The sequence below is a fragment of the Falco naumanni genome, chromosome 4 (assembly GCF_017639655.2).
Source record: "Falco naumanni isolate bFalNau1 chromosome 4, bFalNau1.pat, whole genome shotgun sequence".
In the NCBI taxonomy this organism is placed as follows: Eukaryota; Metazoa; Chordata; class Aves; order Falconiformes; family Falconidae; genus Falco; species Falco naumanni.
Window position 1 is genome coordinate 44,589,768 of NC_054057.1, and position 26,790 is coordinate 44,616,557.

At 42.3% G+C, this 26,790-nt stretch overlaps 1 protein-coding gene across 14 annotated transcripts in view; it reads right to left on the reverse strand.

Annotated features, from left to right (window-relative positions):
• Window positions 1-24,480, reverse strand: part of ABI1 (abl interactor 1) — an 82,067-nt gene extending 57,587 nt beyond the window's left edge. For 12 of the 14 annotated variants that reach the window (XM_040589286.1, XM_040589281.1, XM_040589278.1 and 9 more), the window contains exons 1-2: window positions 24,215-24,469; window positions 1,041-1,208 (exon numbers count right to left, since the gene is read on the reverse strand). In XM_040589286.1, coding sequence (XP_040445220.1) covers window positions 1,041-1,208; window positions 24,215-24,331 — 285 coding nt within the window. In that variant the 5' untranslated portion in view covers window positions 24,332-24,469. Of the gene's footprint in view, window positions 1-1,040; window positions 1,209-24,214 lie in introns of all 14 variants that reach the window. The other 2 variants (XM_040589287.1, XM_040589288.1) reach the window with 2 other exon arrangements.
• Between the last annotated feature and the right edge of the window lie 2,310 nt (window positions 24,481-26,790).

Here is a 26,790-nt window from a genome sequence, read left to right on the forward strand (position 1 = left end):
CTCTTTTCATGTATTTGGTCTAAGGTGGACCACTAATGGTACCAGTTGACCAACAAAGGTTTTAAACTCACTGGCTGCACTGAAGAACATTTTAGGTTGAATCCTCTGGGATTTGTTTATGAAATGTCTCAGACAGGCATAGGACAAAGGCCAAAGATCCAACTGAATTTCAGTAACAGCATATGATAGAGCGGACACCGGGCCCTCAACAACCCACTCAAGCCCACTTGAGAACAGCAACATAGGAGTTAATGAACTGAGTGGATCCTGTCCCTCCCTCCTTGCTTGGCACTAGTATGAGACACACATGATGATGCAATAAGCCACTTCCAGGCTAAACGCAGCAGACATTTTTTGGCTGAGTTAGCATACAATCAGACCAATGCCAGATCAGGTACAAGGCAGGCAGCAGCAGCAACTCTACCCCCTCAGCAGCAGACAGCTAGGGTGACACTTCAGCCAAGGGAACACAAGCTGTCACTGACAGGGACAAGCCTGTTCTTTCCTGTCATCTACTTCCATGTGCTCCCCACATCAACTCCAGCAATACTGCAGTCACAGTACAAGTCAGGTCAGCTCATTCAACTGCTTTGGCTTAGAAAGAGGCTCTCCCTCTCACACAGCTCATGTAATTACATCCTGCAAAGGTATGAAAACAAATGAGATTACTGCATATGTTGCAACGTTAATAGAAGTACCATATGAGCAGTGGTATTTTATCTAGATTTCCTTCAGAAAGAGAATCCTCTCCACCCCTCCCTCAACTGTAGCTTCAGTTCTTGGAATCCGAAGTAATTAACTCCTGCTTTAAACCAAACATAATCCCAGTGCTTCTTGATAAAGGAACTGTTTTACTTCTGTCCTGACCTCCATCACAAAGTGGCTTTCATAAATACTGAAAGAAAAAAGCCTTACCATTTTCTATCATGTTACTCAGAGAATTCAGAGAAATCAACATAAACTATCCAGCTCAATACAAGAGAAAGGTAACGCCTTCTCCAGTGTTGTCAGTCCTCTATTAGAAAAAAAAAAAAGATTACCTGGGAGATATGGTTGATGGAGGATTCCATCCTCCGTAGCTGGGATGCTTGGATGTCCAGCAGTTGCAATACATTGTTGGCCAGTGCATTGATCTGATAAGCAACACTGGCTAGAGATTGGGTTGTGTAGGCTTTGGTCTCTTCTAATGCTTTCCTTTTATCTGGAGCCTGTAAAGCAAGAGAACAAGACGTTTGCTTAGGTCCAGGAAAAGGGTGGGGTATGGGGGAAAAGGACAAGAACATAAAAATACAACCTATATTTAGAAGAATCTGTAATTAAGAACATTTGAGTGTGCAGTCAAAGTACTCTATCTGCATCTGCATTTAAAAAATTCTCAATAAGGAAGATAAAGAATTTGAAAAATATTTAACCATAATAGAACTATATGCCAAAAACACCAAGTCATTCAGTAGAAAACATACTATTGTGATGTGTTACAGTTGAGTTTCTAAAGCCTGTCCAACCCTTCGTTTCCCAAAAAGCCTCCGATTCCCCAGGAACACTGAAATGCAGCTTCTGCCATCTCTTATGAGGTCATGCAGCTCAGGCCCATTAAAGACAGAAAAGTATTTTCCCACAGTTGGGTGTCCCCTACTGCACATGCCACCTACAAAGCCAACCCTCCAGCTATGCGGGTTACTATTCCCACGGCCCAGGAGAAGGGCAAGTAGTGCATCATGATGGTATGCACAGAGGGCTCCTGCATGCAGGGAGTATTTGTGAAACTATCCCTCCTCAGGCAAAAGCCTAATAAACTTTCCTTGACAGCTGAGGAAGTCATCATGTCTGAGAAGACACACACATTCTGATGCGTCAGAAAGGAGCACAGCTTCCCCCTGAACGGCAAAAATAAAAGGATCACTTTCCCGCTGAAATCACACCTTGCTAAGTTGAAGTCCTCAACCTGTCCTGAGGCACTTGCTCCCTAGTCAGAGGGCAGGTTACTGTCCAAGATCAGCAACTGCTTACGTGACTTGAATCACACGACCCAAATCAGTCCCTTCTCACTGGCAGGATGAGAAAAATCCATCTGGAAAATGCACACACCCCACTCCGAAGTGCTCCCTGTATCACAGCTTGGGAGCTGGCAGCAGAGGCCATGTACTTCATCTGTTTACCCAGCTTGCAAACTGCAGCTACCCAGAAGTCTCTTTCTTCCCTCTGTAGGAAAGGTGCACTGCATAAGGAAGGATTTGCAGTATATGATGACTCAGTGCTAGCATAGTTTCTTCCTCATTTTATTTATTTGTGGAACAGTCAGTTGATCTCAGCAACCAAAAGGAGAGGCTCATATTAATAGTCCCTTCCAACTAGTCTTCTATTTTTATTGTTGATTTCTTTGAATAAGACTCAACATACACTGTATGCAACAGTTACAGTATTAACCATAAAGTCAGGAAACTAAGAAATTCCATTTGCATTCAACTAAGCCCTGTGCTTCCCAGTTTCCATGCACTCATTCATTCTTAAAGGCTGCCTCTATTCCTTCACCTCAGTATTTTCATTTAACATCCCCAAGTGTTAAATCTGCACCTGAGTTAAAGTATGAAAAGATGCAACAGCTAATAAGGAATCTTTGTCTCTCTTGCTTTAAGGAGAGAATCAGAAGGCAAACTGTTCATACACATTATAAAGTTGCAGCATGACCTAAATACTGCAACACAAGCTATGCTAGGCTACCTTTTAATTAAAGATTTGTCTTTTTTTAAACACAGGTGAATTCCCCCCCAAGTCCATACAATTGTTCATAATCATGATTAACATTCCTAGCAGTTTTTACACTTTTTAGGACACTTGGTTAATGCCATCCTTCAAATGGATTCACATACAGATGCCTTCTACTATGTGAAGCAGCAAGAACAGTTTAATACAATCTGTTGCCAAAAGGTAAAAAAAAGCTACTGCATGTACAGAGGCCAAACCATGCAAAATTCCAATTGTTTTAGTATTTCCAAATGCAAACAAAGCTATCTTCCACCTAAAAAGAGTATTGACATTTCTAGCTGTCAGAACACATTAGTGAGTCATTTTGCTTCTTTAGAAAACAAACTTTGGTGATGAAGGATCTGTAAAGCAACTATTAAAGGTTCAAGAAGCAAGTTTCCCAAAGTACCCTGGCTTTCCAGAGGCATTTTAACCTTCAAATTGCCACTAGCAGTGACTTTAAAAACACTTTCCTGTTGAGCTGAAGCCTAAAAAAACCCAACTGATTATTTATACTTGAACTTCTACCACCCTGGACAACAGTGAAAATGCAGGTAGCAACTTCACCAATAACTGAAATAAAAGGTTTACTGAAGTAGACACAGACAACAAGGCAGCAGTCAACACAAGTTTAACTTCATAAAAGCTCAACTGGAGAGCTATAGCCTTTACTCAAGCAGTTTTCTTACTACAAAGTTTCAACTAACGGATACGCTGAACACTAACAGGTTACAAAGCCATGGCACTCAATTACTGAGTGTTGTCGAGAAAACCTCACTGTATAAAAAGTTTCTTTTCTTCTCTAATGATTTGTTGATCAAATGCCTCACCCTCATTTGCCTAAGCACCTAAGGTTTTAGTTATTTGCTCAAATGACTAGATGGATTAGATGAACACAGTTCTGATGTGGAACATATTGCATGTCCTAGCAGAATTAGGTTAGAAACATTTTCAAGCTTTGCAGATAATTCAGGCAATTTCAGTTTAGAGTGTAACAGTTTAGATTAGAACTAACCTGACATAGTCTTTTGCATTTCTTAATTAGAACTACTGGCATCCACAAGATACAAGCTAAAAGCTTTACAGCCAGCAAAGGGGGAATAGGAGAAGGAGAAGCCAAGAGCTATGTAGCAGCAACAGGAGGGAGCCAGGATTCCCAATGTTCTTAAACTGTTACTTTCACCTCTCTTTAAGCAAAAACTAAAAGCGGTATAGAAGATAATGCACATTTACATGCCTTCAGATATTTTGGAATAATATATGAGCACCAGTTAACTATTCAATTTTAATGACAACACAATCTAAAGATTGTCAACTGACTTGTTTTCCTAACAGTTCAGAATTACTTTATGATCCTGTATCAAAAGCTTTAAAGATACTGTTGTTTCTCCAGTAGTCCTTGATATAAACAGAAGTTTGAGTGGCCTTTAGCAGCAAAGTGAATATTCTCTAAATCCAGAATATCACAGCTTTTGAAGTTTCCCTTTTAAAATAAGCTCCCACCTGTATGCCTAGTTCACCCTTAACATTCATGTTACTATGGCAAAATTGCAGTTTGAAATTGCTTTCACGTAACTATGTTTAATACTAAAAAGAAAACTCCTCCTATAAACCAAGCAAATACATGAAAAGACAGTTAAACTTGCATGGCATTCCACACTGCATATCATGTGTTTTTGGCAAATGCAAACTTGTATAATAAAGCTTCCTTTAAAAAGTCACATAATTACTAGTAAAGTAGAAAACTGATTCTGTACCCAAACAATTGCCACAGTAAAAAAAAAAAAAAAAAAAAAAAAAAAAAGAGTAGGAGCTTATTTACCAATTCTTCAGTTCGGTGACACATCAAGGTCAAACGATGAGGAACCTGTCCATCACTCAGCAGCTGATCTTTACAAGTCATATACCCAGCCAATTTTTCTCTTCCCCTCTCCAAACTGCCACCCACAAAGGCATATCCCCACAATAGTGTCTGCAGTGTTCAAACCATCTGCCCTCCAGCTTTCTCTCAGCTAATTCCCACCATCATCTAGTTCATGCAGCGCACAACTACAGGTACAAACTTGCACCCAAAAAAATCACATCAGCTCACACTGCAAAGCACCTTCAGAAGCCCAACCTTCTGTTGCAATCACACCAGTCCATACTCTTCATCATCTGTTCTCTGACCTCTGTTTTCCCCGCTTCCCACTTCAGTTTCATTCACTGTGCTTGAAACTCCCTGTAAGAAAAATGCCCCACCAGAAGGGCTGGCTCCACTTGAAAAGGGTCAGAAAGCAGTTCATCAGATCACACCAAGACTGGCTGCCCTGGCAGAAAGAAATTAATTTGCCTCCTCAGTACGTGGCATGCATTGCTCCACATTTTTCATCTTCAGCTGTTGGAATATGTCCAAACTCAAGCACAGAAAAACCCATCCAGGATAAACTACTAACAGAGCACTGCCCTAAAGCAGCCAAACAGTCACTAAGCTGAACAGAGCTGTTAATTATTCAGTGCCCAATACCTGTTCAGATGTTTGGCATTCTGTTCAAGGGTTTGAACACTCTCAGCAATCAAGCTACAGAAACAACTTCACACTCAGTTTTATATGCCTTTGCTGTAATTGCTCATACACATTTAATGAATTCAACAGTGCAATACATTTGTGTTTGCTTCACAAGTAAACACAAGATAATTGTTTAGGTTTAAATCTTGGTTGTCATCTTTTTAAAAAGACTTACACCTTTCATTAATCAATTAAAGAGAAAATTAGGATTGCTACAATCAGCTGCCACATGGATTTAGCAATCTTTATCACATTAGCATTCACAGAATGCAGCTATGCCAAAGTCATCAATACGCCCATTTGTATTCTCTTTTGTTCATGTTGTCATTTACTCACCTTTGACATTCACAGAAAGCATACTTCCTGATAAGACTGATACTACAGTTGAGGTTTCAAAGTTCTGCTTCCTTCACTAAGGTCCTGCCATTTTAACACAGACAACTGTTCCCAACAAGCTCAGGAATGAAGTTTTACCAAAAAAACTAAATCAAAACACAAAACAACACACACCTAGCCAAAACTTCCAGCTTAAATTTGCTACAATTTACAGGCACCTCATTTTTCCAGTCAATTGGAAATACTTTTATAGAATGGTGAACATGCACATCCAGGCAGTGGCTTGGAGACTCCTAGATCTCAGTACTTAACTTCCCTGAGAACTAGCTGGGGACATACCAAGGTGGAAGGAACGTACTTCTGAAAAGTGGCTTCCCCACTCAGAAAACAGGAGCACTGAAACCTCCCTAAAGCAAGCGCTCCTAACATTATGTGGAAATTCTGGATGCATCTATGAGTTCGAAGTTGCTGCTTCACTGATCTGATAAGGCTTTTAATAACTCCAAGCTGGTCTTAAGGGTTTATTTGTTACTTCTTGCCTGCTATTGGCAAAAGGCCTAGGCATTTCTAAACTATTCACAATGTATGTTCAGCTTAGACCAAGTGTTCCATATTCAAGCTGCACTAATATGTTTCGAAGTTTTAAATATGCCATACATGCTAGATAATATTTACCTACTGAGTCAAGTGTCTAATAATTTACATTGAATATCAAGAACTGTAAATCCAGAGATCACTAAATAACAGAGGAGCTACATACTTAAATAAAAGGGTAGCCCATGGATACAGGTTCCTCCTTACCCATAGTTCATGAAGCTTGTTAGATTGCTTCGTAAACAGGCTGCACCACGAAGACTGTTTGGCCATTACCGATAGTTATTACATCAGAGTATCAGTTATAAACAAGAGAAGAAAGTCAAACTGGCAAGTGACCACAGCAAGTGCCACAAGTTTCTATATTCTGAAGAATGTTCAGGAGTGAAGCACCTACCCAAAAGCCGTACAAGGAGATCTAAACAGACTGTGGTTATTACTAGCAGGTGCTGGGTGGGGAGCATTCAGGGTTTCTCTCATCACACATACAGCCTTAAGGGATATACAGCATTCCAGAGCGGCAGGGGAAACTAAGGTTTCAAAATTTATAAATAGGGGTCACTTACATTATGTATGCCACCCAGGTAAGGACAGAGTATGAATCCGATATGTCACATGTCAACTGTCTCCTGGAACAGGCTTACTATGCTCAGGCCATACACCAGTCTCACTGCAAGACTAGCATTTACTTTAAGGGGATGATGCACCGAGTATTTCCTAATATCCACGGAGCTATACTAGGCCTGGTGTTTACCTGCCTACAAGTTATAGACTGTTCCTCACTGATCTGCACCTCAATTCCCTCACTGGAACGTGAAGCCAGGCATCAGGAGAGTTAGTTCAGAAGTTTAAGCTCGACCTTTGCCCAACATACTAGCAGCACAAGAGACATCCTCTCATAGCAACACAGATAAAACTTCAGAGGGTCACCCGTACACTTCATCTATTGTCTTTTCTTCAACATAATCAGTCTCAGATCAGTCACCATCCGTATTCTTGTTACTGGAACCACATGCTCTGCCATTCATATCCTTACCATCATCAGCAAAACCAACTGCGAAAAAATTAAAAAGAAAGCATTTATGCAGGGACAAGGAACTGGAAGGGCCTTAATACAAGCACAGCCTGATTAAATGACAGGGCAAACTCAGCCTCCATAGGAAGGGGAACTAAAGCCATAAACTCACCTCTCCCAGAGCACAGGCAAATCTCAACTAAAATTATGCATCACAAAGACCAGTACTACAATGTGTGCAGTAGAAAAATGTTCAGCTGTCTTACTGAAGTGATTTGCCATAACTTGTCGCCATAACTAGTCATTTTATGGTCCTTTTATACCATTCCTGAATTTAGGGAGGGGCGTTGAAAGCTCAAGATTCTAATTACCCAATAACTTGCAAGCTATTGATAGTAATATATTGCAGTCACTGATCATGTCCACCTCCTGTCCAATGCCTTCTCTCCAGGGGACTGGTGGTCAATCCTTCACTAACAGTGAAAACAAGAAATAGAAGAGACTATCCAACACACCTCTCTCTACTCATAGTGAGAAGTGGAGTCAAATAGAAGCAGCAAAGCTCTCTACCACTTAAGTAACTGGTTGTTCAAGGAGTACGAAGGAATTTAAAGACTGGGCAGGCACAGAAGGATGCCTAACCGTTCAGAACAGTTCTAAAACCTAGGATCCCTCTCACTACAGTAACACCAGAATGAAAACTAGGATTAAATTCTTGATCAAATTCTTTCAAGTCCATTCAGTAAACAGCAACTCTTTCCATCTACTGAGGCAGAAATCCTCAACACACACAGCCAGGCTAGCATCTACAATTCAACTCAAGTCAACTTCCTTTCAGCATCCACAACAAAAAGGCCCATTGGTACGAAATAATAACACGTCTGTTGAGTTTCTCCAAGATAAGATGCAGTAACTCAGCTATACCAAACACAGAGGAACTGGTAGAACTTGAAATCTCTTCTCCCCCGGTAAAGACCTTGCACAATATAGCTGGCACTCATTCATGGCACCAGACAATAAGGTGATCACCACCACAGCAACCACCACACCACAGCCCACAAGTAAGTGTTTCTAAAACAAAACAGACCGAAATCTATCTTGGCAAAAATCATTGACTCATCAGCTATTCCATCTCAAGGGTCAAGATACATACCAAATTACTGTAGTTTAACAAACACATAGGACAGTAAGTGTAAAAAGCGCTGCCTGTAATTCACAAGCTGTTTCAGACAGGCCCTTCCCCCAAATCCTGTACATGCTAGACAATCAGCTAGAAGCAAATCCTTCATTTCCACCAATAATATTCCCCTGACCAGTCCTGAATAGCCTTGATAGCAAATTAGCATTTCTATGGGCTGAGACCAATTTAGCCAATCTGCTTGTGTCCTTGCAGATTTTCTTTAATTTGGAAGTTGCTTTTCATTCTGTTGATTAATTAAAAAGAAGAGCCTCAATTTTTCTAATCATTATCTCCTTTGGGGAAGATTGAGTGAGAAGTACATTCATTAAGGGGAGAAGTTCATTGAAAAGGAGAGTTTAAGGAACATGCATATATTTCATACACATACATATACTCCTGATAACACTTTTACCATTGAGTTCTGATAAAAAATGCAAGATGAATATGGACATTGATGTTTAAAAAAAACCAAACACGCCGTTTAACATTCTCAGATACACTGATACGGGTTATCATCAGATCCCAGCCCATTCTGACTTGGGCGTACACAGCCGAGAACCATGTTTTTGAGATTAAGCTTTCAATAATTACCTTACCCTCATACGTTTTTTTACTTAAACTAAAGGCAAGTCCACAAGATGCAGCATTCGCAACATGCTGACACAGACTTCAACAGGTCTGTAAAGGAGGGCAGAAGTAGCCTACAAAAACACTATATTTTTTTCCAAACAGTAAAGAAGTGGGCAAAAAAAAAAAAAACAGTTTAGGAATTCCGTTTTAATCCAGGCTGCCAACATTATAGCAAGAAATGAATCTATCTACCTACCCAATAGGAGTGCGATTTACAAAGCAATGCTGATTCTGACAGATGGAGCCTGGGAAGGTATGTGCCAGCTGCTCTGTTAGCAGCATTTTCTGCCCAATACAGCAGTGTTCATCTTGGCTCTGACCTAAACCACTCCCCTTATTAAAAAACAAAATATATATATAAAACCCAGTATTTTTGAAAACACTATTTTCAGTTCTCCTGCCAAATCCAGTAGAGGAGGTATCAGAGTAAATATATATGTTAGCACAATACATTGTTAATGTCAGTTGTTACAGTCTGTGTATACAATCAAAATAGCATGCCACACTGAACTGAGATGACAGAAGCAGACATGGCCATGTGTCATTTTCACACAACCCTTGTACACAATTAGTAAGACTTCAAGACTGCATATGCAGCAAGCTTAAGAAATTTGGCCCAAGTATTACTTTCTGTGGTTTACATTATTTAGACAACACAAGCTCCAGGACAGAAACCACATCTTCCATTTCTGTAAAGCACTGCACAGTATTAGCACGTACAGTTGCTTCAAAATTACACTTTTAACCTCCTTGCAGTGTCTATGATTTGCCTTATGACATCAAGCACACAAATTTCTTCACTGCTGATATAAAGCAAGCTCTGACATCAGAGATATCACCCAGAGCTCCAAATACAGACTAATGCCACCCCTGAACTGTCAGCCAGGAAAAGAAGCCCTTAGCACTTCCATAGCAGTCTTCCTTCTTCCACACTAAGAAAGCTACCCTAGGCTTTGGCATGTATGATTATTTCAGCACACTAGACAGCAGATAACAGGGAATTAGAGAGCTTACATTCCATTTGTTTCCTTATATGCTGCCTCTCAAATATTGATCTTTTCTTTTCTGTTTGTAATGGGGCTTGAAATTAAAATGCCTGTCTACTTTAAGTGCCAGCACCCACCAAACAAGTTTTAAACAAGTTTTAACTCATCTAACAAGGATATACTCATTGATAAGCCAAAGGTTTGTTTTTTGGTTTGTTTTGGTTTTTGTGTTTTTTTTTTTTTTTTTTACTTTTTTTGGTGGGAATAGAAAGGAGACACTTTAGCATTTTTTAGTTACCTTAATATCCTCCTTGTAATACAGTGGCAGCAACAAAGAACCTAACTGGAGTGACAAATCAGAACTGGGTAGATTTTCATACCATGCAAGCCTCTGAATCAAAATAGCTTAGAGTAACCTGTTTTGGGCAAAGCTCTTCAGCTCACACTGCGCGCAAGTCCCTTTTCATAATACTGGTAACAATGGTTCCTCCTACAGATTTTATTTACCTTTTCAGTTTACTCTCAAGGACTGGTGTGTGCTCACACAATCAGAAGGTTTTTTTATCTCTGTTTTGAGAAATCAAACTGAAGGAATAAGCCCAGAATAATACAAGAAATCTGTATCTGAAGACAAGCAACATGCTAAAATTCTATGACCTTTTACAGGTGAACTTCCAAGGCTACTTTTCTTTCTAGATCCTCACTCTCTAGGTCCTCCCTACCCTCTAGGCAGGCCTGGAATCACACCAGAGGGCATTGAGCAACATTTAGAATAAAAGATCAAACTCCAGTGTCACCTCAGCACGCACAGATTATATGTCAACAGTGCTCTGAACCCATGCAATAGGGTAACCTCAACTGCTGTTTTGAAAGACGGCTAAACACTGAATGTCAGCATCGGCAAAAGGGTCAGTCCAAAAGCAAGCAGGCTCAAAGCTACACTCAGCGTTACAACAGGTTTCTCCACATGGAGATGTCAGAGATGTTGCTGGACAACAAAGCAGGGAGGGAAGTAGGGAAGAGAGCATGGAAAGTCATTACTAGCAGGCCTGTCCAGCTCCAGGAAGAATCTCAAGGCACTAAAATGTAGAGCCAAGAGTTACACAGGCCTTTGACATCCAGTAAATGTCTGGACTGCAAGTGTTCCTAGTTCAGAAACAGTTCTCATATTTAAGAATGTCACTTTAAACACACACCCACTGCCCAGATTTTACAGATCAGGCAATTCCCAAACATCACAGTATTTTTAAAACAAGAAATGGCCATTACAGGGTCAAACTGTCTTCTCATACTTTGTAGCACTACACTTGTATTTAGTGTCTTGAAGACCAATATATTTGCTCCAGCAAGAAACCATCCAAGGGCTTGCAGAGATCTCACAACACTAGTGCAACATGCTTAGACTAGAAACCAGGGTACAGTTTTGTAGTAGCTCGCTTCCCACTACAAGGCATACTCTCACATAACGCACAGGCTATACAGTGATCTCATGGTCATAAAGTAATGGACTGCAGTACAAGGACTGATGGTTTTTACAAGAACTTGCATGTAAGTGGAGAAAATCAACCTAGTTTCTGTTTCTATCTGATCGCATAAACAGCTGCTAATACTGCTTAGACTTTTACACACTCCTGGATCTGACCGTACAATTTTTATCTGATAGCTGTTTAAGTACACCACCATCCAGTTTATTTTTGAAGAATTACTTATTATGTTAAAATGTGAGCTTATGGTTAGCAAGAGCATTCCAAAACCTTACATGCATAAACGTATTTGAATACTGTGTTATTTCAATTGCAGCAAGTAGGAATTTAGCTCCTCAAACACACACACCCCAGAACAAAACAGATGGCTCAGGAGAATGGAGGAGGGAGGAGGAATGGCAAGAGTCAATAATATACCATTGTTTCTTTCCCAAATAAACATGAACAGGACAGCAGGTAACAAAAATAAATAAATATGGTAATCTCCACATCCTGCAACAGACAATGCTTAACTTACAGAAACCAACAGAAGACAGAAAGCAAGCTCTTCAATAGAGAACACAGTGCCAAATTAAGGAGTGAGAGGGGTTTGGGTTTTTTTGGTGTTTTGTTGTTGTATTTTTTTAAAATAACAAAGTCCTTGGAGAGACAATTGCTGTGGCATTAGCACAGCAGTAGTTCAAGTGAGTAACTGTTCCTAGAAATACAGCTGCAATGACTCCAGCAGACAATTACAGCAAAGTTTTCTAATCCATGTTGAAGTTCCACTGGTGTTTTTATGCTGCTCCTTCACGTGATTTTGAAGGCTGCTTCCCCTTCGTATACAGTGTTGTAGAGAAGGGCAGGTTTAGGCAGATGCAGGAGGTCCAGAGTCATACAGATGACAGCAGTGCTTGCACTTCCATGCAATCAGAGGCATGAGAATAGTCGTATCCACATCACTCCCTGTCTCCCCTTCTGGTAGTAAAACCACCCCTCAAGTATTCTATTTCAGCACTTGTAGTAGGGCCACCAGGACACCTTGCTACTACCTCACCTGTAATCTGCTTGACCAATGAGCGGCCCTCGTTACAGCCACAGAGAGCTGTATTCAGAGAAACAGTCCTGTTCAACAGCTACAGAAATTTTTTTTCCTAGCCACAGAAAAAGAATTTTCTTATCATGAGTGGCCACATTTTTACACCCATTATACTTAATGATTATACATTTCTCTTAACTTTTGCAGTGGTTAGTTTGCATTTAATCATTTTCTGAGAAGACAAGCAGCTTAAATGAGTATCTTTTGCTCATTACTTATGTCTTCTATTTGCATAAGTCCTTCACAACTGCTCCATTAAACACCTCTTTCCCTCCAAGGCCAATTGTAAAAAGCCTCCTGCTTTATGAGACTGACAAGCATGACTCACAGTGTTCACCACATTCATTCCCCCAGGCCTCGTAGGATGTTACACAGCCAGTAAGTACCTGCTTCAGTTCCTACTCCCCCACTCCCAGTGCTGCCGCAGTAACCCCTTACAGAAACCTGGGAAAAAAAGTAAAGCTACCTCTCTAGCTGTCTGCTGTAGGTAGGAAGCAAATAGTAACAGTATTTGCTTTCAATGTTGTCCTTCTACCACGTCACAGCCAGCAAGAAAGACTGGCTGAAGAGAGGTACACAGTGAAGGAGAGTTACACGCTCTCCCCTGTTCCTCCAGCGCTTTTACTCCTACCAGAAACTTGGTGTTGCTCAAAACCCTCGACTTGCTTTTGAATCACCCTTCAAACCATTCCCATTTTCTGTCAGCAAGGTAGAAGGTTATTCAACCTTGGTTATTCTTCATCAACTCTTAAGACCTTTCCATGCCCAAGGAACATGCTGAAATCCTCCATGCCTCCCACATTCAGGACCAAAACCAGCAACTTTTCTCCTCTCAGTAGAGGAGCAACAGCCCACAGGTAATCCCCACATACTTGGCTTCTGTCCCCAGTAAATGAGCCTCTCTCATAATTACAACAGATACCTCCCTCAAGTCTCTAAACAGTCAATATTCACTGCAGAGTACCAACAGAAGCGGATTTTACAGTTCTTGTTCACTGACAGTAGGTTTCTAAAGAGGGAGCATGTGCTAGAAAGCTTTCCATTGTCTGTCACCCTTCTCCATTGGCTTAAAGGACAGACTGCTGAAGAGGAACAAAACATACATCTAGAAAGGACACAGTCACTACTCAAGTGATACAAGACCTCTCAGAAAGTAAGCAGCATTGTATGAGCCCAAGCTTCAATTACACCTATGGCAACAACAATTTTCCCTAACATTCAGAGCTAAAGACACTTTAGAAATCAGATACAAAATCTGTTGCCATTTAAGACAAAATTCCCTTGCAACGCTTCCAGGCAAATCTCAGGACTACTGCAGCAACTATGCCATTTCAGTGCTGGGAGAACATACGGTACGCTGCAGCAGGAAACACATCCACAGTATTTGAAGAGAGCCCCTGTACAGCCAAGCACTTCCAAACCAGACACACATTTTATCTAACGCAGCTAAAGCCAGGAGTTTGCATCACAGCTTCTCCCAGACATTTAGCAATCCTGCGTGCCAGCCAGCAAATCAAAAGCTGAACAATCCCTAGCCAGGTCTCCAAGGATCTTGCCAACATAGAGTGCCTCGATACATCATATCTCTGTTAGTCTGACACTCTTTGGACCTTGACTGAAGCACCATCCAAGCCACCTGCCACAAGGCCTCACAGTGGGAACCCTGGAGGCTAGAATTGTGTTTTATAAAAACCCTTCAGGATCAGGTCCAGCTCTGCTTTGTAGATACATACCTACTAATGCATGTTAACAGAACACCGTTCCCCAACACATCCTCCTTTCCCTCGCTGGTAAGAGATTTAAGGCCCTCCAAGGACAGAAGTTTTATTTAGTCCTTTCCACTCCTTGGCCTCAGAGTAACAAAAGGACCAGCTTCCTGAACAAGACAAATTTCTTATAAAGGGAGGGCCTGGCCACATATATTTGAGAGGCCTCCTAACAGCTTTACTAGCAGACAGAATCATGTCAGTCCTATTGCACACAACATCTCCCCAGATGTGTTCTTTCTTCTGTATTCTGCTCATCATGGCTTCCTCAGGTGGTTACAGACCACTTCATGGGCAAGGCTTTAGTCTCAACTCTGAGCCAATAAAGAGAATCTAAAAAAGAAGTGCATATAAACATATTCAGTAGCTACAGGTTTCCAATTATTCAAGCCCATGCTAGTAGAAGCTGTTTATCTGAAAGACATCATGAAAAACAGCTGCATAATTTAAGCTCCAAGGCAGTAAAATATGCAGATAAATAATAGAAAGACATTAATTAAAAGAAATAGGCAAGGGAAAAGAGGTTTTCAGATGAGATCTGAAATAAGACCCAAAGTCAACGAGGTAGAGAGCAAGCACGTGAGTCTGTTTCAGAGCCAGCAGCTGTGATGAGAGCACTCTTGAGTCAATGGTACCAAAAGAGTAAGTCTACAGTGTTCGGCAATAGAAGATAGACAACAGGTCTAGGAAACTGCCTGTAGCAAGCAGATAGGATACTTAACAGTGAGAGAGAAATCAGCACATTGATATTAACATCACAGGCTAGGAGAAGCACCTGAAGAGAAAGAAATGTTGTCACTAGTAACATCAGTGACATAATAGTGACTAACATCATTAGGTGTACGAATGTGAAAAGACAAGCTATGGCATGGCTTTCTTAACATTATGGCAGCAGTCTGATGCAGCTGCCTGGACACTTCATTCTTCTCTTGTCTATTTGTTTTACACAGACGTTTTCTTATCTCAGGCTCTAGAACACAGAATTTGTGCACGGAGACCACAGTTCAAATAATAATTTGTAGCACACCTGCTACAATAAAGTCAAATAAGATGCTCAACTGACAACAATTGCCACAGGACAAACACTGGTTGGTATATTTGCTGACCCTAAAGTACAACAAGGAGATCAGAGGATGAAAGTGAAGATATGCATTTGGTGAAATATTAGCTGGAAAAAAAAGCCAACAAAAAAACCCACGCTTGCCTGATAAAGTATAGCTTAGAAAAAACACTGGTGTGAAAATAGCCAGAAGAGTCTACATTTCAATTCTTTTCCAAGGACATCAAAGAAATGTTATGCTTGAAATAGTAAACAAACAAATTCTTTTTCTTGGAACTATTTATAACCTTAAGACCACCCGCTAAGAACATTACGCTTAACTCTAAGGATGTCAAACCAGCATTTCTTTTAGTAAGCCTCCTCTGCCAGAGTTCTGAAAGGCCTCCTTGCTTTCATAACAGAAGTAGGAACAGTACTACATCTTACTCCTCATTGTCTTTGACGTTACAATAAAATTAGGAAAATGATGCAGTCTCTTCCCCATGAGTTCTTTCAATGTTCATCACTACAGTATCAGGGCCTCCTCACACATGGAGCAGTGTGCTTGCTCTTTAACTTCTGCTGCAGAAAGAGTACACAGAACTGATTATTTTGGGCTCTTTGGAGAGGGAGGGAGGGAGGAAGGAAGAGGGAGGGATGACACTATCCCAAATGTATCTGCTATCTTAACATAAGAAACACAAGGAACATAACAAAGCTGTATCTCATTGCAGAAGATACAACCTCTACTGTTCTTTTAGAATATTCCCCAACAGCAGAAAACTGAATATGGCACACATCACGTGGCTATTACGAAGAGACTTTATCACAAGAGGCCCAAACCAAGATAAGTTTTGATCTTCAGAGGCTTTTTCAGTTTGCCAAACCCAGCACTTACTAACTAGACATATTTGATCTGGAATCTATTTTTAATAACATTCTTGTCTAAAAGTCACCTTGTAAACAGTCAATCTTTTTCAGGGTAAAACTGATTTGTTTTGTGAGCTTCGCCAGCAGGTTGCCCACCAATTTTATCTCATGTTAATACAGACTGTTGAATTTTACAAGTTATTTGGAAATGCTGCACTTATGCTTTGCTCCAAGCTGAAATTCTCACGCAGAGTTCCACATCCCTCCTTTTCTTCTAAAATATCAACATCATAGTAACAAATCTACACTCTGCAAAGCATGCATGGCTCCTGTTAACAGCATTAAGGGCTTGCATATCTAATGAGTAACATGACTTGCATAGTTTCAAGCAAAGGTGGCATCTACACTCTTACTAATTAACCCAGGGAAAAAACCCACATTTCCTCTAATACCAAGAGGAGGCGTTTACAGTTCCGCTTTCACATACTGTACAATAAATGGATTCTTCAAAGAACCCACCTGTTAGAAGTGCTGTATCTTTTATTTCACTAGCTGGCCTGAGGTTGATGAAACACGCGACTGAGCCTCTCCAGCACAGTCAGATGGGCATGCTGACAGGCTGGAGGTGAAGGAGGAAACACACCTACAGATACCATGTTGCGCACAGAACTCTGTTCAGAAGCGCATCATAACCTATTCTCTACCACATCCCCGGTCTTAGCCCCACAAGGACTCTGCGCAAGTTTTGAGCTGCAAAGGGTTATTTCTATAACCCACAGGAGACATCAAGCGTCTGTCTGTGGCAGCCACTTCACCAGCAAGGTCAGGAAAAGGGAGGAACCACTTCAGGCACCGTATCTACTATTACAAATTCAGCAGTTACTTCCCTTAGGCGTGGAGGGAAGGGAGATTCCCTGTGACCGAGTTCACCTGCCTCTGTGACCAGTGCTCAGATTTGGGGGTGGGGGTGGAAAGAACAGCATCAGAGGAACACCACTCTGGTTAACACAAATACTAAAGGCAGCAAGAACACTCGGGTCATCGTGAACAAGCCTGGACACTGAGTAACTGGGGGCCCACAAGCCTTTTCCTGCCAGGTAAGAACAAATAACCACAACACACTCATTTCAACTGGAAGTTACTAATTAAGAACTGAACACTGGCACAGAGAGAGCAAGATACACTCTCATCCCTCAAGGATGTCTTGCTACACCAGAACTGACACTTCATCCACACAGCTGCCGCCCTGCTGTTCTGTAGATAAGTAAGATTTCAGTCACCAGAACTGTCAAACACAGACTGCTTTCACTAACGAGAAAGACAGCGATATCTTCTAGTGCCTCTGCCAAGACAGACACCCCCACCAACATGCAGACAGACAGTACCAAAATCATTATGTAACTCCAGAAGTTTGCAAAGCCAAAAATTAGAATCTCAAGGTTCTTATGAGAGGAGATATGTAAAACCCTTAAAAATTAAATGCTGCTAACGAGTCCAATGATGTTTTCAGTTGTATCTTTTCCCAAGGGATTCATTGCACTGTTTCTGTGGACACTGACTTCACATCTCTGCAGATACACACTTCTTGCTGCGCTGTAGTAACGGAGTCAACTTGGAAAGGCAGGGGGTGGGGATGGTGGCATGGAACCCTTGTGTACAGCACTGGAAGTCCAAACAATCAGGTTCTGTTCCCAAATCTGACAGCACGTCCCTATATGACCTTGCACAAGTCAGTTATAAATTCTATGCCTCCATTTATCCTTCTGTAAAATGAAGACAATTCAAAATACTCAACAAAAATATTGGGAGGTTGCATCAGGTTTTTTCTTTCACAGTCTGAGGTTTTTATTGTTAAACTTAGATCAGAAGCATAGATATTAACAGGAACTTTGCCCTCAGAGGTACAATGCTTCGTACTTGTACACGGCCTGCTCCTGTCTTCTTAAGTTCATTACAATGTGATCCACTTTACGAGCCCTCCTCAAGGCCTATCTATTTCCTCTTTACCATAAGAGCTACTTACTGCACCAAGCTCCCAGAGATCCAGAGGGAGGTAAGCATTAGACAGTTGCCCCTCTTAGTCACGTCTTCTTTCTTCCTTCCAACAATTCCACAGGGCTGGGCCCAGCAAGCAGAGCACAGAGAGCAAGGATCACACTTAACATACACTGACAACACACAACCTGCAAGCTTCTTCCTTCCAGCATATGTGGAAACAGAAGGGAGCGGACAGCACTTCCTTTGTGGAAGAAGCAGCATGCACCTAGAAAAAAACCTTATCCCAATCCACTTTACTCCTCCCGATTAAGGCAGCACAGTGCCAACACAATCATCTGCTGAAATACTAACGAAAAATGGAATGGGAAGAGCAGCTGACATCTTGCTGGCTTCTTAAACCAAACGTACCAAAATTAATGGAAACATTTCAAATTTTGGAAAAGCTCGTATCATCTACCTCCTTTGGACACAAAGCACACACACAACACTCTTGGATCTGTTTGCTGTGTACACAGGGTAATCGCTGATTCAGTGAAGTTGCACTATTGCCTTACTGCTGATTTTGAGCTAAACATAAAGCTGTATTTTCCAAAACACACACAACACACCAGCACAGAAGAGCTACAAGCCCAACCCACCAACCTGTACCCAAATTATTACTTTTTTTTTTAAACCATGCCCATAGAAAAGCCAGTGCCTTTCATACTGATGGCAAGTGTTTGTTTAAACTACCTTAAAAAAAGAACAGTGTTTAAAAGTTAAGCTAACATCTTAAAGGATGTGAGTTAAGCCTACAAACCATAGTGTATGGTAAAACCATATTTTATCTTGTGGCTCTGAAACTCTCCAATTTTGAATTATATTTTGATGTTACAGAACATGAAGTAGCTTAATTTGCTTTTCTTACAAAATGTTCCAAATTTAGCAATGAAGCCAGGAGGGGGAAAAAAAAAAAAAAAAAGGAAAAACCCACTGTATTTACTCTCAATACAAACTAATTAACCTATGAACATAAAAGCATGCAAGTTCTCACAGCTCATAAAAGATTTTTATTAGTGACAATTTAAGAAGTTTATCCTTTTAAAGCAAGCCACTTCCTGAATTAGACATTCTGAGTGCACTTCTTTGTACTGAACTGAACCAAGCCACTCTCCATACACCAGGCAACCAAGCTGAGTGTCAGATCTGTTACCAACATTTACAGAAAACGACACACCATGAAAAATGTTATTTCCTTTCCAATATGTACAATCTACTGTATAGTAAGGGTGGAACATCCAACCTATAAAGCAGAAAGAATTCCTATACACATACTAGAAGACAACATAAGGATTTGTGGAACTTCTTGCATGCAACACTGTGCAACCACACACATTTATTGCTCTACCAACTTGGAACGACACTTCAAATTTTTTTGCAACAGTAGTCAAACTTAAATCTGTCCCTGCTTTTGTCTGTTTTACCCAGAACTTGTAAACCCACCATTTAGTTCCCACATACCAGTTGGAAGCTACAGAGGGAAACAGCATGATAACAAAAAACCACGTATTTAGGCAACACAGCACTTACTTCCTTAAAAGGTCTTTCACTTAATTTATTTTCTAAAGCTGCTAAACCTATCCACTAGAGACTATCAAGATCAGAATTTACACAAGTAGTACATATTCCAAGCCGTTCATTTAGAGGTTCTCACAGTCATATTAAAATTATATTTGAGTTTAAAAAAATATTACAAATGGATCTTACCAAGTGGCCTAGAAGCAAAGGGATTGATGAAAACTATGTATATGCCTGTGCATAAACAAGACTATAAGAAACATCTGATTTAGATAGTAGGAGAGAGTTGTAAGCAGTGTTTTACAGCACTACACCAGCCAACTGAAGTTGCTCAAAAGGAAGTCATCAGCACAGTAACACTGAAGACACTGGTTTCCTGCATCATTCTAACACTTCATAGGCTAGTTATTGTAAATAAGTTCATTAAAAACTGAAAGTAATTCAGTTCAGCCAAGAAACTGACTGGAAAATCTCTCTGGAAGTTAGTATTTTCAGCTGAAGAACCACAATTAGAACTCTAAGTACTTTAACTCCACGTTATTTCTGCATTAGTACTGATAAAGTCCATACTATTCAGGATACTGATTAAATTCCTCACTAGCATCTTCAGCTTTATGTTACAGATTTTCAGATAACTCTTCACGGTTTCATACAAACTGAAAGGGGCTAAGTTCCAGAATTATTTGCAGGCAAAAGGATTTGGGGAAGGCATTAGGTACTGGAACTTACAGTTACATGGCACCTATGAAGAAGTTTTGTTTATTTCCATTATCAGATAGTTTCACCACTCCTTCCCTTGCTTAATCTCACTGCACTTTATAATAAAGGTATGCCAATTCACAAGCAAACGTCTCCATCACAAGAGAACAGTCATACCAGTATTCTCAAGAGTGATAGGAAAAATATTTAGAAAACTATACATAAAGTACATTTTCCTTGATACCAAGAAAACTTATTTCAGGAGACAAAAACATGCTTCCAGTTAAAGATCCAAGGTTCAAAACCTGCTCTTAAAACCATTCAGAGTTTAAGTCTCTGATCTAAAAGAAAATAGGAATTTTCTACCAGTTTGTCACTGAAGCTTCCAACCAGAAACATAACAGATTTTAAATCATGTCACAGGTTGAATATAGTAATGTACTTATAACACCTTTTTCCTTCTAGTCAAAGCCAAAATCCCCACCAATAACATCACAACTTCCTTCAATTACTACTTCTACATTTGATTTCCTTTTTTTCTGTCTCACTCTCTCCCCCATCCCCCCAAGACTGCCACCATACCATACTTTCCTTTTAGCACTGCAGGTCTTCCTTAGAAACTTATTTGCTCTGCTTCTCCCCAGCTATTTTCCCTTCCTATCAGATAAACGTTCTAGGTAACCAGAACACATGTGGAGAGCAAACTATGTTACTGCCTGGCATTCTGATTTATTCACAATTTGCCTTAGCAAGAAACTGCTTCCCACTTTTGTTAGAATAGTGGTTTTCAGCTTGACAGTCCCAAATGCTGTCAGCTTTCCTAAATGCTTCACTAAAAGGATGCTTACTGTCAATAGAGCCACATCCACCATTAGGGACTCGGGTGTGACCCAGGTGAGTTTTTCTTCATTACCTCCTCTTTTTTTTTTTTTTTTTTCTTTTTTGAAGAATCCCAAAAGACACTGAACACACTCTCTTCAAAAAAAAAAAAACAACAGTATGACTGAGATTTTACCAGAATTATTCCCACGTTAAGTGGGAGAGACAAAACAAGATTCCTACGTTTTCAGATACAAAAAAATAGAGATATAGTTTGAATACAGCAATGCAATTAGGGGTAGGAAATTGCTTTCCTGTTTAAGTGAGCAAAGAATACACAACATAAGGCTGAGAACATCAAGAGTTCTGAGTAAGTATCTGAGTGCTATTACAATTACTACAGATTGTTACCATCAGCAGTCAGAACAGTCAGATAAACTTGTACCACCTCAGTGCCACAATGCAGAGTAGGTGACAGCACACAGTGGGTTTTCCTGCTAAGAATCACATAGCCTTTCCCACAGAACGAGAGAAAACTCTCCAAATGCGAAGCTATCCAAAGTCAGAGAAGCCAGACTGAATCTGTCACCCTCTATGGGATAAGTTACAATGCGTAGCCATTTCTGAACTGTTTTAATACTCACTTCATGGACAGGTTCTGTGTTCTGGCCTGCCTTTCTTATAAAATACTCAATTACATCAAATTAAAAAAAAAAAATTGTACTATGCGTTGGTTAAGCCTCTGCCTCTCCTTTCCTCCATTCCCATCCCACGATATACACACTCCCAAATCTCAACCCAGTGCCCTGTGTCAGATCGCCTAATCCTGCAGTGGCCCCACCACAGGCACGGGAAGTATAATCTGTTCAGTAGTCCAACTGGAGAGCAGATGGCTTTGTATAAAGTGCTGATTAAAAAACCCACCTCCATCACACATTAAAAAATATGTAATTTTATCAATTTATTTGCCATTTTCACTGAGTAAACATACAACGGGTGTACAAAACAAGCGAGGTATAAATTTCTCAAAGCTACCGCACAAGTCCTCATTAAGAATTTTAGAATTCCAGCTTCCTTTCAAAAGGGGTAAACACAGCTGTACACAGATAAAACAGACTGTACCAATCCCACATCCAGCTGACCTTGATACTTGAGGTGAAAATGAGCTATCACATTTAAAAAATAAATAAATAACTACATAAAAACCACCCCAAATGACTGGATAGGACCTAGCTCGAGTGTTGGGTTTTTTGGTTTGTTTGCTTGAAGAAAAAAAAGACAATTTTTAGGACTGAAGAAAACAACCTAACTGAAGATTCTCTGTAAATTTCTAACACAGGGAAAAAGTCAGGAGCAGGAGACAGGTCAAAACTTGTGCCGCAATTACCATGCTCATGTATTTGTCATATTTCCCATGAGTAAAACCAAATGAACCTCGCCTCTTAGAAACATTTATATCAGCAGCTTTCTTTGGGTGGAGCAAACAACTCGGAAGAGTAAATAGACATTAACTCATACTACCTCACATACCACACACACCAAAAAAAATCTTGACAATATGGCTTGTTAGAGCAGTTTTAATCCAAGTAGCTCATTTAGAAAAAAAGTATTTCACTTCATATTATTAAAGCTGTGTTTTCAAATCTGCTGCTCCATTACTAAAAACAGTAAGACAGCTTACCAACAACAACGGATGCCAGAGAATTTAACAACCTGCATTAAACACTCATCACAGGTAGTCTAGTATTAGATTCAACAAGTTCACTTTACAAGCTGTCTAGTAAGTAAAGCGGAGCTCATTTGCTTTCCCCCTTCAATTTTTTTTGTTAAAAAAAAAAAAGTTGAATTTGAGCATCTCTGGATGGCTCTGTAGCCACATGAGTATAACCAAATACACAGCCTTACGGAGTTTCGTGCGGCAAATCTTGAAAAAATAATAATAGCAAACTGTGCTTAAAAGCAGCTTCACAAAAATAGCCTTAAAGCAAGGCCAAGAAGCACTGGCATTCGGGGGGGAGGGAGGGGGATCCACACCGACCGGAGACACGGTACAGCCAGGGGAGCCTCCTCCAGCACCGGAGACCCGGTGTGAAACCGCGGCTGCAGGGTGCCTGCGAGCGGCACCGATTGCCATTTTGAAGCACCACCCCACGCTCGCGCACGGGCAGCCCCCAGCCCCCACAGCCCGCGGGATGCGGGCCCCGGCGCGCCGCGCTCCCTGGGCCCCGCCGGGGCTCCCCCCGCGGCTCCCCGCCGCCGACCGAGCTCCGTGATGTCCCCCGCCTGCGGGGCCCCTTCCGCCCCCCGCGCCGCTGCGGATGGCGCTGGCGGAGGGGCCGGCCGGCACCCGCGCTCCACGTGAGGCGCGCGGAGCTGCCCGCCTCAGCGACCGCCGCCAGCCGCCGCCCCGGGGCCCGGCGGCGTCCCCCGGAGGCAGCCGCGCCGCTGGGAGGCGAGGGGGGAACCCGAGATACTGGGTCTGAGCCGGCCACACGGAGCAGCTCACCGGCCTTCGTGCCCCGCTCACCCCCCGCCCCAGCCCAGGGAGGTCTCCGGGATGTGACTCATAATAAATAAATACAGAAAAAAAGAAGGGAAAAAAAAAAAAAAAAAGACACACCCTCCGAGCCGGACTGACATAATAACCCCCTCCCTTCCCCTCCGGAGAGGGGGCAGGGAAGCCCGGTCGTTGGGCTGCAAAAGTTGAAAGAAAAGGCAAACCCGGGGGAAGGGCTGCGGGGCGGGGAGCGGCGGCGGGGGCAGCCAGGCGCCGCGCTGCCCCTCCGGCGGCTCCGGCCCCGCCGCCCGCACCGGAGCCTCGCCTCGCCGCCCCACCGCCGGCCCCGGTGCGCTGCCCCGCCGCCCCTCACCTGGATGTAGTTGTTTTCGCAGTAGTCGGCCACTCGAGTGAGGTTCTGGTAGCTCTCGAGCAGAGCCCGCTTGCCAGAAGGGATTTCCTCCTCTAGCAACATCTGCAACTCTGCCATTTTCCACCCCTCCGCATCGCTTCCTCTTGCATTAAAGATACAGCGGCAGCGCCGGGCTCGCAACCCGCCTGGTATTGTGGGATTCCTCCTCGCCTCGCTTTCGTGAGCTCTCGCTTTCCCCACCCATCCTTCCCCCTCCGAGGGGTGGGGAAAAAAAAAAGAAAAAAAAAAAAGGAGAAAAAAAAAAAAAAGCCACCCCCGCTTTGCAAAGCAAGCCGGGAGCTGTAGGCCACGCCGCGACGCCAGGGCTCATGCGTGGGGCGGGCGCTGCTGATGGCCGCGGCTCGGAGATGGCGGGGCCGGGGCCGCCGCCCTGCCTGGCCCCAGCGGCGGGACCGGGGCTGCCGGACTGGCCTTCGTGGCGCCTGGAGACTTGGGGGAGCCGTTTGTGGCCTCCCCCCGCCCCCCTCAAATAAAACCTCCAGCCCCAGCAGTGCTGCCCTGAGGTGGCAGTTCTCTTCAGGAGAGGCCGATAGTGGCTAGAAGGGAAGTGCTGCCCTGGTTATAGCCTCCTGTATGGGTAGAAATCTGTAAGATGACAATAAAATCGGTAAAACAATAGCGGTATCGTGAATAGGGGCTCCTAACCTCCCTTCCCAGGGGGTTATCCCAAGGGGGAGAAAGAAACACTGAACGTAAGCTGTGTCGATCTTTGTGAAGGCCTGCCTGGAAGTAATAATTGACATTTAGCATTTTTCTGGTTTTAGTTTCATAAGAAGACTTTAAATATTTGGCTGTGATAAATACATTATTCCTACCACTCTTTCCCCTCAATTGTTAACAATCCTTCAGGGCCTCTGGTTGTTGTAAAGGTATGGAAGATAAAGGTCTGGCGATTATTTAGTCCAATCTTTCCTGCATGTGTGGTTTGGGGATTTTTTTGTAAGCCAAATCCTGTTTTCTGTGATTATACCAGAAGAAAAGCCAACAACAGCAGGTGGCTGCTACGCTGGGATGTCCAAGCCTGCCTTTGCAATGAGTAACGGGCCCAGAAGAAGCTCTTTCCAAAGCCTGTTACTCATGCTTTGGCTTTGTGTGCTGTGTCTACAGAGGAAGAAACTAATAGCAACTGCTATTAGTCCTTGCGTTTTAGTAGTTGTCCCAGAGAAACCCACACAATGCTGAAAAGTCAGAGAGTTTCAGAAAAATATATTCTAAGATACACAGTAAGAAAGGCTGCCTCATCTCTGCGTAATCGTGTGGTATTTTGCATGTCGTCTGGAGTCTTCTATTTGCAGCATTAAAAACCGCTCTGGTCATACCTTTGGTGTACCTGCTGATGTCTCTAAATCAAGGTGGAGAGAGGAAAAATAATTCTTCCCTTCCCTCCGAGGTCAGCAAAATCCAGCATCTCAGTCTAGAACTGTGGAAATGAGGGTGAATGGTAGGGAGCTGGGGGAGTACCGGTGGGCCTGGGAAGGTCTCTGCAGCTGCAGTTCCAAAACCCACCCCCTGGCTAGGACAGCTGGACAGGTGCTGAGAGAGCTGCTTGAGTGCTGCCTGGGGCAGCAGGGAAGGGGCTGGTATATTTGCAGCACTTGCTGTGGGGTAGAAATGCATCCACATTGCTGTCTTCTGATGGTTAATTCATTTGGCATCTTAGCAAAATTGTTTCCCAAGTGGCTTCAATAACTCTCTTTAGGACAGCATGTAATTTCCAATAAAACATTTTATTTTGGATTCCAAGTGCCCTTTTAATGTAAAATAATTAAATTTGATCTGCAACAGTACTGAGATATAGACAAGCTTTTAATGGGTCCCAGGGCAAGTATGATCAGAAACCATCTTGGGCACTGGCTTCTTTTTGTTTCCAGCTTTCATCATACAAAGACAAATTTGGTTTCTCTGTTCAGTCTGGCTGCAAGTCGCCAAACACCCATTGGCTTGGATGAGTCCCTGATTGTCTTCAGATCACAGATTGACCTCATGGAAGCTGTTAACACCCTCACATAGCACAACCATTGTCGGCTCTTCTTAAAACGTTGTTGCTGCCCCTATACCAAGGGACAGTAGATGTGTGGGGCCTTGCACATCGACTGTTTTCGGTATGAGAAAAATTAGCGGTGTGTGTTTTGCTAAATGTGTTTCACTTCAGGGGGCAACCTAGTCTGATGGCAGGGCAGCGGCTGAGCAGGGCAGTGCTGGCTCCCAAGAAACGCACCCACCTCAGGCAGCAGAGCAGAGGCTTCAGGAGGGCTTACAGCCCCTTTCCCTTCAACAGACCCCGACCCACAAGGCCTCGCACAAACCTAGAATCCCACCAGCGCTGCGTCAAGGTGTTCTCGCAACGCCAAAGACCTTGGAAGACGGCGTCAAAGAGCGCCACCTTGTGACAGCTGCGTTGAGACTTTTCTACCGCCTGGCGGGCACAGCCGCTGGGTAGACTTTGTAGATACGGAACCACCCTAACTGGCTCCACGCTGAGCTAAGTCGATTCCAGCTGGACTTCATAACTTTGT